The following is a 13,602-nucleotide window of genomic DNA, read 5'->3' on the forward strand; positions in this document are numbered from 1 at the left end:
AGCAAAGACTCTCTTCCCCCTGACCTGTTCCAGCATCCTTAATTGTCCAATAAGTCCCTCAAATGTAATTACAAATTTTTCAAGAGTTCATCAGAACTGGAGACTTTGTTTGGAGGTGAGCCCTGATTGTAAGGCATGCTCAGGTTAGAGGTAGGCTTTGGGCTTTCCACAGATTTTGACACAGTGTCTTATTTCCTCCTCTCCCAAAGAAATATCTTCTATACTTCCATTTATTTTGCTTGGAATTTTTCTCTTAGCAAGGCAATGAAGGAAGGCTTAACTTTTACCACAACCCTGATTTGTCTGGCTTGCCAAACTGAATGACACTCTGTGGATCTTCATGTGTTTGGATAAGTGGTCACTGCGGGCAAATTTCTTCTCACAAACTTGGCACTGATAAGGCTTGAGTCCAGAATGGGAGCGCTTGTGGCGAGAGAGTTCATCTGAACGAGAAAACCTGTAGAGAGAGAGAGATGTTTACCAAGGAGCCTGTTTTTATGCCAAACCACAACATGCAGAAAAGAATTCTGGGCTGTAGGACAAATGACCTAACCATGGTGCTGTAGTCTCATTCTCAAGAATGCAGGGTTTTTCCCTTTCTGAAATTACATTCCCTCTCACACTTTGAAACCACATACTGCAGAAAACCAGCTGTAAACATGAGTCTCTGCATGGTGGGAATTGAGAAATTCAGCCCTAAGGCCCAATACACACCTTTTATAAGCTCTGTGGGTGGCAGATCATGTGAAGAAGTCTCAAGGTCTTATGTGCGCACACACGTGTGTCAAGAATCACTTATGAACACACAGGGGTTAAAAGCAAGACAATAATCTTTACACCATGCTCCAATAATATCTTCTATCAAAAAGAATTCAAAGATCTTGACAAATTGGTTCTTGTAGGTTATCCGGGCTGTGTAACCGTGGTCTTGGTATTTTCTTTCCTGACGTTTCACCCCAGCTGCGGCAGGCATCTTCAGAGGAGTAACACTGAAGGACAGTGTCTCTCAGTGTCAAGTGTGTAGGAAGAGTAATATATAGTCAGAAAGGGGTTGGGTTTGAGCTGAATCATTGTCCTGCAAAAAGTAACAAAGGTAATGTGCTAACCATTGTCCTGTAAGTATCAAGATAATGTGCTAATGAGGGTGTGGTATGTTAATATGGAATCAATGTATCCTGAAGTGATCTGTTAATGTGTGAAATCCAAAGCTAATCTGCATGGCTATTGTTGACTATAGTCTTTGTTAGTCTGGAGGTTTTCAAGACAGGAAGCCAAGCCTTATTCATTCTTAAACTCTCTTCTTTTCTGTTAAAGTTGTGCTGATGTTTATGAATTTCAATGGCTTCTCTGTGCAATCTGACAAAATAGTTGGTAGAATTGTCCAGTCTTTCAGTGTCTTGGAATAAGACCCTGTGTCCTGTTTGTGTCAGTCCATGTTCAGCCACTGCTGATTTCTCAGGTTGGCCCAGTCTGCAGTATCTTTCATGTTCTTTTATCCTTGTTTAAGAATGAATAAGGCTTGGCTTCCTGACTTGAAAACCTCCAGACTAACAAAGACTACAGTCAACAATAGCCATGCAGATTAGCTTTGGATTCAGCTCAAACTCAACCCCTTTCTGACTATATATTACTCTTCCTACACACTTGACACTGAGAGACACTGTCCTTCAGTGTTACTCCTCTGAAGATGCCTGACACAGCTGCTGGCAAAACGTCAGGAAAGAAAATACCAAGACCACGGTTACACAGCCCGGATAACCTACAAGAACCAATGAACTCTGACCGTGAAAGCCTTCAACAATATCTTGACAAATATTAACAAAGTAATAATACTGTTATGAAATACTCTGTTTTTAGAGAAGGAAAACGCAGACACAAACCTTGTCCAACATTAACATAACTAATCAGGAATAGACGGGACATGATCTCGCTGCCAAAGCAGTATAGCAAAAACAGCCCCCAACTAGATATTTTCCTTTCTGAATCAAATGGGCCTTTTTGAGCCCAAATGAAATCCTCAAGTGGGACAATGTAAGGGAATTATTTTGTCTCCCTTGACAATCTTACAGTGAAATATAGACCAACAGGCACCTTTGCAACTTCAGGCCATGTAAAATAGCCTATAATTAAGACCACATCATGTATTATAGATTTATTTATTTATTTAAAACTTTTATCAGCTGCCTTTCTACCTTGAGTATCTCAAGGCAGGTTACATTGTAGATAAAATGCATGAAACAGAATACATAAAATGCCAGAATTTAAAATATGCCGTTTAGGTCTGCCAATAAACTAATCATATGCAGCCCTAAATAAAACGGTCTTCAACTGCTTCGTAAAGATCAAAAGTGAGGGCGCCAGGCGCACAACCTTGGAGAGGTTGTTCCATAATCATGGGGCTGCGCTGGAAAGTCTCTCTTGTATACCCACCAAACAAGCTTCTTTGGTTGATGGGACAGTCAGGAGGGCCTCTTCCTGTGATCTTAGTGACCAAGCAGGAATATAGAGAGTATACTGCACCTACATGAGATGTGTGTCTGATAGCTGAGAGAGACAACTAACTGCAGTTCCTCAGTGTGTGTGTTCATATGTTGAAACATGAAGTATCTGCTTCAAAAATGACAGTATACAGTTTGTGTGTGTGTGTATTCTCAATCTAAATGATGAGTAAAGGTAAAGGTCCCCTGTGCAAGCACCGGGTCATTCCTGACCCATGGGGTGACGTCACATCCCGACGTTTCCAAGGCAGACTTTGTTTGCGGGGTGGTTTGCCAGTGCCTTCCCCAGTCATCTTCCCTTTACCCCCAGCGAGCTGGGTACTCATTTCACCGACCTCGGAAGGATGGAAGGCTGAGTCAACCTTGAGCAGGCTACCTGAAACCAACTTCAGTCGGGATCGAACTCAGGTCGTGAGCAGAGCTTTTGACTGCAGTACTGCAGCTTAACACTCTGTGCCACGGGGCTCTTACAATATTTTAAATGATGAGAAGTGTTCATTATAGCCTGATGACTGCAGAGGATTTAGGGGGAGCAGGAGAGAGACGACCAACATTTCTTTGTCTGCAGGCCTTAAAATTCATTCAACTTTCACAAGCAAAAAGCCCATTTTCTTTGCCCTCTCATCTGTACCTGGTGGCAGAGCTAATATAGGAAATACTTTTGCCTGAGGCCATAAACAGCTGCTTCTCCAGTGAGGCAAAAAATTGTGGGCTGAATGGACCAATGGTGGGACACTTCATACCACATGTCCTAGAGCCTAAGATCAATCCTTTCCCTCTTTTTACGCCTCTTCAAAATAACCTGTGTAATCTATGCCCACAAGAAATGTTTTTTTTTTATTTTCCATAATTAACAAAGTATACAAAAAGGAAAAAGATGGGGAAAGGAATACATGGTTAATAAAATGTCATTTTGTTAGCACATAGTAGTATCTGCCCCTCTAACAAGAAAAATATAATGATACCTATTTGTAGAATATCATAATATTTTTATCTAGATAGAAACTTGAATTAATTGGACCTATTTTCTAATAGTTTTAATGTATTCATAAAAGGGATTCAATTTCTCTTGATCTTGTTCTTGTATATCATCTTTCATATGTTCTGTTAGTTGTGCCATCGTTATATATTCTAAGGATTTATCTATCCACATTTGGATTTTTGGGATCTTGTTTGTTTTCCAAAGTGATGCCAATACCACTCTTGCCGCCGTCATTAGATACCTTATTATGACCTGTTGGTGCTTATCCATTGTATCTGGCGTTTTGTTTAGAGGGAAGAGCCCACAAGAAATGTTAAGTTGTCATGCCTGTCTTTTGTTCCCAGATGCCCCATCTTCAATACAAAGTATTTTTTGTATTTTAAAAAAATATTGCAGTACTTTAAAAATCAGCATATTTACAGTGGCATAAACTTTAATGTCTTCAGCTGACATATAAACCTGGACCTAGGGAAGAAACTTTTAGGCCATTTATGCATGGGAGGTTTTGCCTTGGATTTGCTGTTCTCTAGATGCACATTTTTCCCATCCAAATTTTCAAAACCCAAACTTAAGCCCCCATGCAGCATTTTGAGAATTTGGATGGGGAAAATGTACATCTAGAGAGCGGCAAATCCAAGGCAAAACCTCCCATGCATAAATGGCCTTAGAGACAATGTTGTCAAAAGGCTATCAAATATAAGAGGAACCATTTTACAAAGTTAAAATGTATACAAGCTAAGAAGTGTTACTATTTAGTACATGTGAAATTTTGTAGAATGATATTTATGCAATCCAAGATCCGCTTGTATACAGGTGCAGGAGGTTTGGGGGCACGGCACCTTCAGTTCTATCACACTACCTCTGACCTTCTTGTGTGCTCCTCACAAAGTGAGAATGGTATGGCTGGCCCTTAGCTAGTATGGAGGCCTCAACAAATGCTTGACTTGGCCACCCTCTGGAGTCAGCACCATATGCCTAAGGCTTGGCCCAAACAAATAATCATGCCACGGGCTAGCACCTTTTTGTTTACCTTCTCTACAGCTTCAGGGAGACTACTGATTTTATTGGGAAAACAGCATAGGAAAAGTGTTAACACCCCCTCCCCAGCACCATAGCATCGATGCAATTGCACATGCCGCTGCCACCCTGCTCTTTAGAACTTTAAAAAAGGAGGAGAAGTGATCAGGATCTTCCAATGTACATAATGTTTGGCCATAAACTTTCAAACTGAACAATGCATTGTTGGGAACTGGGACATATAACAGGGCTATTAGAAGAGCTTATCCACTATGTACAACAAGAATGCAGTGTCAAAAGCTTGATGTGTTCACTGCTTACAACACCACATCCCCTTGCCTGTGGAATTTCCAGCTCCTATCTAACATAGCAGAGGAATCTGCTTTTAAGGGGAGACTGCAGAGATCAAACAGATCCCTAATATATTTCCCAGATCTTACAAGAAAAAGTACTGACCAAGTTTCTGCACAAATACTTTCCAGTGTCTCAAGTCTCCATAGCAAAAGTCGCTGGGAGGAAGCAGATCAACCAAGAAAGCAGAGGACTCTGTAGAGCAGGGGTGTCAAGCTCAATTGTTATGTGTAGGTTTGCCAGCTCCGGGTTGGGAAATACCTGGAGATTTTGGGGGTGGAGCCTGAGGAGGGCAGGGTTTGGAGAGGGGAGGGACTTCAGTGCCATAGAGTCCAATTGCCAAAGCGGCCATTTTCTCCAGGTGAACTGATCTCTATCGGCTGGAGATCAGTCATAATGGCGGGAAATTTCCAGCCACCACCTGGAGGTTGGCAACCCTAGTTATGAGGGTCAGCTATTACATAAACACTGGCATTTGTTGTCAGACATTCCCGGCTGTAACAATCCACCGAAAATAGGCTACAGAAAGACCTCTTCAATTAGGGACAGGCTCGTTCATTCAGACATTTCCAGGAGTCAGAGCAGTAGAGTAACTAAGGGACATTTTAAATGTCATAAGTGTTTGGCCTGCAACTTATGTTTAGAAGTTAAGGAATTAAAAAGAACCGATTCCAATTTTACTTTCCAGCTTCAGAATTTCACCAACTGCGATACTAAATATTGCGTTTATTATTTACTATGTCCTTGCGGTAAAAATTATGTAGGATCTAGTATCAGACTGATTAAAAATCGCATATTAGAACACAGGTCTAGAATTCGGGCGCGCCTGACTACTGCTCCGGTTGTAGATCACTTTCTCCAGTTCCGACATAGCGAAAACGACTTGCGCTTCTTCGTTATCTGGCCCTTGAACAGCAAAAAACTTTGACAGACGTCATAATGAGAAAATATTGAGGCAGAAAGAGGCATACTTTATTCATTTGCTTAAAACCATTACTCCTCACGGCTTAAACTTGGAAAAGGATCTTGTTTCTTATAAAACACTTGACAGATAGAATTAGGACTGGGCTCCTTTAAGAACGACGGACTCAACAGCGGCTGCATTTTAACAGATGCAAATGGTTAACCTCTCTACCGCACACATTGGCTAGCTATTTAGCAATGATTAAGTTTAGTAGTATGGACTGCTACACATTTCTTTACCCCTCGAGGGAATCGTATAGTAATTTACATATGTAGAATTATAAGAAGATTACCGGTTGTAAGTATACTTTGAATATATGAAACCTTGTTAATTTCCATCATTTATTAATAATTATTCTAGATAGTATGGCAATATTTGGTATTATTATAATTTTTATACTATAGGAAGGACTGGTGAAGAATTTATAACTAAGAATTTGAAACGGCCATATCCTCACCGTGACTTTGGCATCTTCAAAAGAACTACATGTGAAACATATTGCTCAATCATGGCGAATGTACTCCATTAAGAGACTTTTTTGAGACTTCCTTTTGACTTTTGACTAATTTGTGCATCTTCTCACTATTGTCTGATGGACTATGGTTTGTTGTATTGTGGGTTATATGATTCTTGTGTTTTCATGTTGTACATATTGTTGTTGTGTAGTATATTAGTAGCCTTTAGATAAACCTTTTTGCACTTTGTTAACATTTCTCGCTCCTGTACTGATTTCCTAATCTGCTTGATACTAGTACAGTGGTGCCTATCTTCCACTCACCACCTGGAGGTTGGCAACCCTAGTTATGAGGGTCAGATATGACATAACTGTCATTTGGTTGGGCCAGGCCATGCCTCGCCAGCCCAGATCAAGAGTGGGGGGGTGGCTGCCTCTGCTGGCCAGATAAGAGCTCTCAAGGGGCCGGATCTGGCCCGTGGGCCTCATGTTTAACACCCCTGCTGTAGAGCATGATTTTTGATGTCCTGCTGTTGTTGGCCTGCAGACTAAGGGGTTAGTGAAGGGGTTGCAAAGCAGCATATGGTGCAGGAGTGAACTGGGCAGTCTCTTGCTGTTTGCTCATCAAAATTCACCAAAATTTCCAGCTTCTGAAATCCTAGTAGCACTCTCCTTCCACTCACAGGTAAGAAAAAGAAGAGCCTTTTGTTTCCTATTTGTTGTCACAAGAAGAAACCTGCTGGATCAGAACAATGGTCCGTCTAGGCCACCAATATGCCTCTGGGAAGCCCACAAGCAGGGTATCATGGCTAATACCCACTGATTGATTGATTCTTCATGCATTTGTCTAATCTCTTACTGAAACCACCCGAGGCATCACTGCATCTTGTAGCAATGAATTCAGTTAGTTAATTTTGGGCTGTGTGAAGAACAACTTCTTCTGTTTGTCCCATCAATTTCTTTTGACGAATTTGTACTTCACAGAATGTCCTATGCTTTGTGGATGTTGATATTGTAACATGAACTGGGAACTTGCAATGAATTGCAGGAGCAGGAAGGATTCTCTTTATTCCTTTGTGTGTGTGTGTGTGTTTCCCTTTCCCCACAACAAACTGATTGTGGAAGGAAGACTGAGCTTACAAAAAGCTTCCTCCAAGCCAAAACCTGCCCCCAAGGCAGGCAGAGCCCTCCCAGCATTGGGGATAAGGAACTGGGGTTGAGAAATCACATCACGCAGGTCACCCTCTCTTAAACCATTTTGTCCTCAACCCCCCCTGGTTCTTTCAGTCTTACTTTGTCCCTTGAAGGTTGCTCTCCTATCCCAGCCAACGAACGCTATTATCTGTGCACTGCCCTGCATTGAGTTTTAGGTGACTTGACAACAGCGTGCATGTGCAACCCTCATCTGTGATCTTTTGGGAGGAAGGTCGAATCCCCACTATTCTTTTGCAATTGAAGGAGATCTATATTATTGGTAGAGCTTCTCTCTTAACCTGCCCTTCCCCCGTTTAGTACCCTCAGATTGAGACATTGATATCCATGAGGTAGAATGAAAGACACAAATATAGATTATACAAGCAGGGGACCCGCACGGACTTGCGGGGAGTATCTCATTTTCCCCTTTCTGCACTGCTTTCTCTTCCCTGAAAGACCCCATAGCCTCTCCCCTCTTCCTGCTTCCTTCTCTCAGGCCCTCCCAACAGCCAACCTATCTTTAGCAACCTCCCACATCTTCAGCTTTCCCTCCCACCCGACAGCCTTTACCTGGGAAAACTATGGCCTAGTTATGTGGCACCAGCCGCTGGACGAAGCACGCTTGCATGGTAGGGAACACGCAAGGACTGCAGGAGGCGCCTGACTTTTCCCTGTATTCCCCCTCCCCACTCTATTTCCTCTTTCCCTCCTCCTGTCAACCCCCATATCCTTTCTCCTTTTCATCTCTTTGTCTCCTTCTCAGCCATTCATCAACCTACCTTTATCTGCCTCCCATCTTCAGCTAAACTTATTATTTATTTACTTCATTTATACCCAGCCTTTCCACACAGTGGGGACCAAAGCAACTTCTCGTTTCCTCCTTTTTTATCCTCACAACCCTGTGAGGTAAGTTAGGCTGAAAGTATGTCACTGGCCCAAGGTCACCTAGTGAGTTTCCATGGCAGACTGTTGATTTGAACTTGGGTCTCCCAGACCCTAGTCTGAAGATCTAACCACTACACCACCCTGGCTTTCATAGAGTGGCTGCTGTTGAACAGTAGCAAGCAATTGGTATTAAGTCAACTAGAGGTTGCTGCGAGGCCTAGGGTTGCTAACCTCCAGGTGGGACTTGGAGATCTCCCAGAATTAGAGAACTGTCCCCTGGAGAAAATGGCTGCTCTGGAGGGTTTACTCTATGGCATTATAATCGGATGAGCCCTCTCCCCTCCCCACCCCTCCTCCATTTTCACCGCAAAATCTCCTGGAATTTCATGACCTGGAGCTGGTAAACCTAGTCAGGCCTTGCCCCAAAGAATCCTCCCACAAAAGCAAAAAATAGGCCTGGAAAGGACCCTGCCCCCTTCATTCCCCTTTACTCACAGAAACTGAAGCCTGGAATGCTGTGGTTGCCTAGCAGCAGCTACTGAGGAAATCCATTTCTGAAAGCTACAGGAGCTCCTTCGATCATATTCGGGGGGTTTAAACCCCCAATGTATTTTTTTTAAGATTTCACATTTTTCTGCAAACCTGGGACTTTTTTCAGGTTTGTAGAAAGATCTGACTTGCCTGTTCACAGCTCTAATCAAATTGCTAGATAACACTAGAAACAAGACTGTTTTCATATTTTTTCTTTTTTTACAGTGCAATTATTTTTTAAAGATTGTTTTCATTTTCACACACTTACCTCCAGCCACAGTCAGGCCATGTACAGGTATATGGCTTTTCTCCAGTGTGGCGTCGGAAATGCGCCTTCAGGTGAGAACTTTTGGTGTACATCTTGGTGCAGCCAGGATGTGTGCACTTGTGGACTCGGATGACTGAAGAGGCAGCTTTGGGGACCTTGGATTCCATGTTCCTTGTGCTTCCAACGACCCCCGGTCTTAGTGTCACAGGCAAAGGGGCTATTCGTACATACTTCTGGTCTGTGCTTATCATAGGGCTCTGGATGACCTGAGGAAGTATAGTCACACTCTGGCCTTGCATTTTGATGACAAGTTGGGCCATTTTGATATCCCCAGTAGGGCCCTGAGTTGATGAACTCCCTTCATTTGCTTGAATGGGCTGGATCTGAAGAACAACAGGAACACTTCCCGTTGTTTCAGGGATGCTTATACCTGCAGCTGCCACTCCAGATGGAACACAGCTTGAATGACCTTCATCTAGAGCAGTTCTAGAGGTACACTGATGCCCAGGGCTGCTCAAATTGATCTCAGATTTTATCTCAAGCTGTCCTCCTTTTGGCTGCTTGTCATTTGGCTCATCCTTAAGAAACACAGTCTTCTCATTCAGGAACTCCTCGATCTCCTCCAATGTAGGGATGAAATCCCTAGAGAGTTCTGTGCAAAAATCAGGTAGTTTGAAATGGGCTTCATAGATGGTGCTGTGGGATTTTTCCACTTCCTTCTTTACCTTTACATCCGCCTCCAATGAGCAGGGAAGGTTGGAGGGAACTGCTGGATTTGATACTTGTTCTCCATTGCAATCCTCCAGCAGGTTTAACGGTGGCATATCAAGCTTGAATGCATCTGCAGTGCTATCTAGTTGAACAGAAGCTAAGGTAATCAATGGACCTGAAGCAGACACCAGTTTGCTGTCATTTACTGAGACCATTAGTTGGTCGTCTTCCACATGAATAGGTGTGTCAGTGGCTGAAAATCACAAAGCATAGAAAGCCATCGATCCACCTGCAAGAAAACAACCACAATGAAGTTTCTTAATTTAAGAAAAACCAACAGCACATGTAACAAAGAATAACTGAAGAGGGTCTCTGTTCTAACAGAAGATGAACCAAAGTTAGCATTCAAACAAATTCCTGTTGGGAAAATGACACAGTGGTGTAGTAGTAAAAGTGTTGGACTAGGATCCAAGAGACCCAGGTTCAGATCCATTCTCTGCCATGGAAGCTTGCTGGGTGAACTTTAGCCAGTCACACACTCAACCTAATGTACCTAACTGGGTTGCTGTGGGGATAAAATGGGGGAGAGGAGAACAATGTAAGATGCTTTGGGTCCCTATTGGGAGGAAAGGGGGGAATAAATAAATAACACACACACCCCGCAAGCATCTATTATTACTTAAAAGGGGGGAAGGAAGGCAAAATGCAGTGCCTAATAAGATCATTTCAGCTTTGTGAAACTGATTTCTTTTAGGAAAATGTAGTTTAAACCCCTCTCCCCTAGTACACCCCATCCAAATTGTTCCCCTACTCCACCCCAGTGGATGCTATTTTCAGGTCATGGCTCTCCCACATAATGTGTAGTTTCTCCCCTGATTCTGCCTGTGACAGTTACTGTTACTGCCCAGTAACTGTTCAGTAGGAAATCAGGAGAGCAGGAAGCATCCCAGGGAAAGGCAGGTACTGTTTCTGCCAAGAACACTGTCTCACCTACAGCAGGAAGCCAGCTAGGCAGACTGCATGACCCACAGGTGTCCAGAATTATTCCTTGTTAGCCATGTGTGGACCAGGAAGGAACTAGCTTTACGTGCATTGTTCTGTACTTTTGTAATCCAGTTTTATTTCATTATTAATTTAAAACATTTCTATTCTAGGGGACTAGAGCAACTGTCCTATGGGGAGCAGTTAAGACGCTTAGGGCTGTTTAGCTTGGAAAGAAGGTGGCTAAGGGGAGACATGATAGAAGTCTATAAAATTATGCATGGTTTGGAGAGAGTGGACAGGGAGAAGTTTTTCTCCCTCTCCCATAATACTAGAACACGGGGTCATCTGCTGAAGCTGGAGGGTGAGAGATTCAAAACGGATAAAAGGAAGTATTTTTTCACACATGTTGTTAACCTGGGAGACAAGGTGGGAGAAAGCCATTTGTGAACTTGATGTACAGTCTAGCTAATGTAGATTTACAGCTGAATTACATTAGCAATGCATAACACATCATGTACACAAATGCCTTAAACTTCCAGCAAGCAATTGTGATATAGATGCTTTAAGATTACAGCAGTAAAATGAATATCAGTACTCAGAGGTCACTTATGTCATTTGTTTGAGAAGAGCTGCTCTAAAATAAAGGGATAAATAAAGATTTCACATGTTTAAAATCTGTGCAATACATGGATAGCGGGGAGTGGGGTTGTGGTGGCAAATTCTGCCCCTGACATATGTAGCAATCCTAAGCAGGTAAGTACTTCCATACAAGGGTATGCACACAGGGCTCTCTACAGAATCAGGATCCCTGCTTGCACGAGTATTGATGCTATACATGAATGAATTAGGTTGGAGGTGGAGCTTGCTGCCGCAATCCTGATTTCCCTTGGAGTGCATTTATGGTACATTGTCTGACCATGTGAAAAGGGCTAGAACAGAGCAGAACAAAAACATTTATTGCGGCATTCCGCCAATAAAAATTTAGAACAAAACAATGTTACCGTGGGTTCATTAATATTATTTAAAAGTTGTGTCATGTTAATTTAAAAGGATCTATGAAAAGGGCTATTGTTTATCAATTTCACAAGAAACTACAGATGAGAATAGCATCACTTAAGATCATTATCTGGTTTAACAGTCGCACGTACATGCAGACACACACAAGACAGATTCAGGAATAAAATGATGCTTATTCATTTTCTTTTGCCCTTGAGCACCCCAGGTTTTGAGGAATCTGGGCCCGAACTCTACCATTCAGCCTTCCTGTGCTTCAGTGCCCAAGTCTGTCGAAAGAGTATTTGAGATTTGCTCTAATTTAGATAGATTAATTGAATTACATTAAGGGTTTTCAGTGTGCTGATGAAGCAACCCATATAAGGTTGTTTCACAGCCTAATGCAGGGTTTGTAAAAGTTCTGAGAACACCGAGTGCCAGACTCACTATAGCAGCTTTGCTGCAGCATCTCCTGTAAACCTGGGTGCATTCATATTGTTTAGAAGATTTATAGTAGCCTTTTCCCCAAGGGAATGATAATCATTTTGGTTGCCTACCTAATACGAATGTTGCATTGTAAAGTTAAATCCTGGCAATCTTCCCAAACCCCATCAGACTACTCTGTTCCACTCCCTATATTGGTTTTAGCATTTTAAAACTTGGTGCCAAGGATAAATGAGCGCTACCCTTCCTCCCTGTGTCCTTGGCCAGTAACAGCTGAAAGGGGTGGGGAAGAGTGGGCATGACATTTGTATACAATTTCCATTGGTTGTTGTAGCAAATGAGAAAAAGGTGCTATGCAGAAGATTTTTTTCCCCTTGGCCATGAACAGCTTTAAGAGTAGATTGAAATAACCCTCATTGGTCAGAAGATGGTCTGCCTGCAGCTGAGGCCAAGCTAGGCAGCTGAGTGTCCAAGGAGAGGGACATATGGGAAGAAGATATTGGGGGTTACTGCACTTTGTATTCCCGGCGATGTATTAAGAGTTTGAAAATGTTATAAAAAACATCGCTTTAAAAGGGTTTTTGGATACCACGGATTATAAATGGTTGGAAGACGTCTTCACAGCTAAAGGGGCCAAAGTGTGAACAGTATTTTTTATAACGTTTTCAAACTCTTAATACATCGGTGGGAATACAAGTGCGGTAACAGCCAATAATAGACAGCAGTATGGGAGGAGAGGCAAGGGGATTAGAGGAAGGCTGAGCGCAGGGTTTAAGAGTACCATGGACTGCTTATACTACACTTGATCTTAGCCAAAAGGTCGAGAATGATTACTCCATTGATTTCACTCTTTCCTGTATGTTCTCATGTCCACCACTTAATCTGTCTGCTGTCTGGTAATGATAAGGCTGTTACTCTATCCATAGTTTATTACTTAACAGCCTCTTTGAAGATATGCCAAAAGTTATAATCAAGTTACGCCTAAATGCTCATTTGCATAAAGGCACTCCTTTTGCACTGGAACTGGACTGCTTACAGGAAGGGCTGCAGGCAAGAACAGATCAAGTGGCTGGAGAGTTGGAAGGGGGCACAGGCTTGACTTGAGTCATTTCTAGCCCACCTTTTTCTACACAAAGATTTGAGGCAGAATACAGGGAGCATTGCTTGCCTGCTCAATGGGACAATTCCGTGTGCTCGCCCGAGAGAGTTTAAGTGCCCAGAGAGATGGGATGAAGGAAATGAGAGCTGGTGTTTCTTGGGAAAGAGAAAGGAGGGTGACACAGCAGAAGGCCATTCGCTCTGTGTATGGATGGAGTGTGCATCCTG

At 42.6% G+C, this 13,602-nt stretch overlaps 1 protein-coding gene across 1 annotated transcript; it reads right to left on the minus strand.

Moving 5' to 3' along the window:
- Positions 1-220: 220 nt before the first annotated feature.
- LOC130494084 (Krueppel-like factor 15) lies at positions 221-10,089 on the minus strand. Its single transcript, XM_056867731.1, has 2 exons — positions 9,145-10,089; positions 221-457 (listed from the first exon to the last, which is right to left on the minus strand). Exons 1-2 carry the CDS (start codon positions 10,068-10,070, stop codon positions 277-279), a joined length of 1,107 nt encoding a protein of 368 aa, XP_056723709.1. The 5' UTR covers positions 10,071-10,089; the 3' UTR covers positions 221-276.
- Positions 10,090-13,602: the final 3,513 nt, after the last annotated feature.

Source organism: Euleptes europaea, chromosome 2, assembly GCF_029931775.1.
Source record: "Euleptes europaea isolate rEulEur1 chromosome 2, rEulEur1.hap1, whole genome shotgun sequence".
Taxonomy (NCBI): Eukaryota; Metazoa; Chordata; class Lepidosauria; order Squamata; family Sphaerodactylidae; genus Euleptes; species Euleptes europaea.

What these genes read in the sequence shown, in the direction of transcription:
- LOC130494084 (XM_056867731.1), bottom strand. Translation starts at nt 10,070, where the DNA reads ATGGTCTCAGTAAATGACAGCAAACTGGTGTCTGCTTCAGGTCCATTG. An exon ending in TGGCCTGACTGTGGCTGGAG is followed by an intron (nt 458 to 9,144) that starts GTAAGTGTGTGA and finishes CTCTCTCTACAG; the next exon opens with GTTTTCTCGTTCAGATGAAC.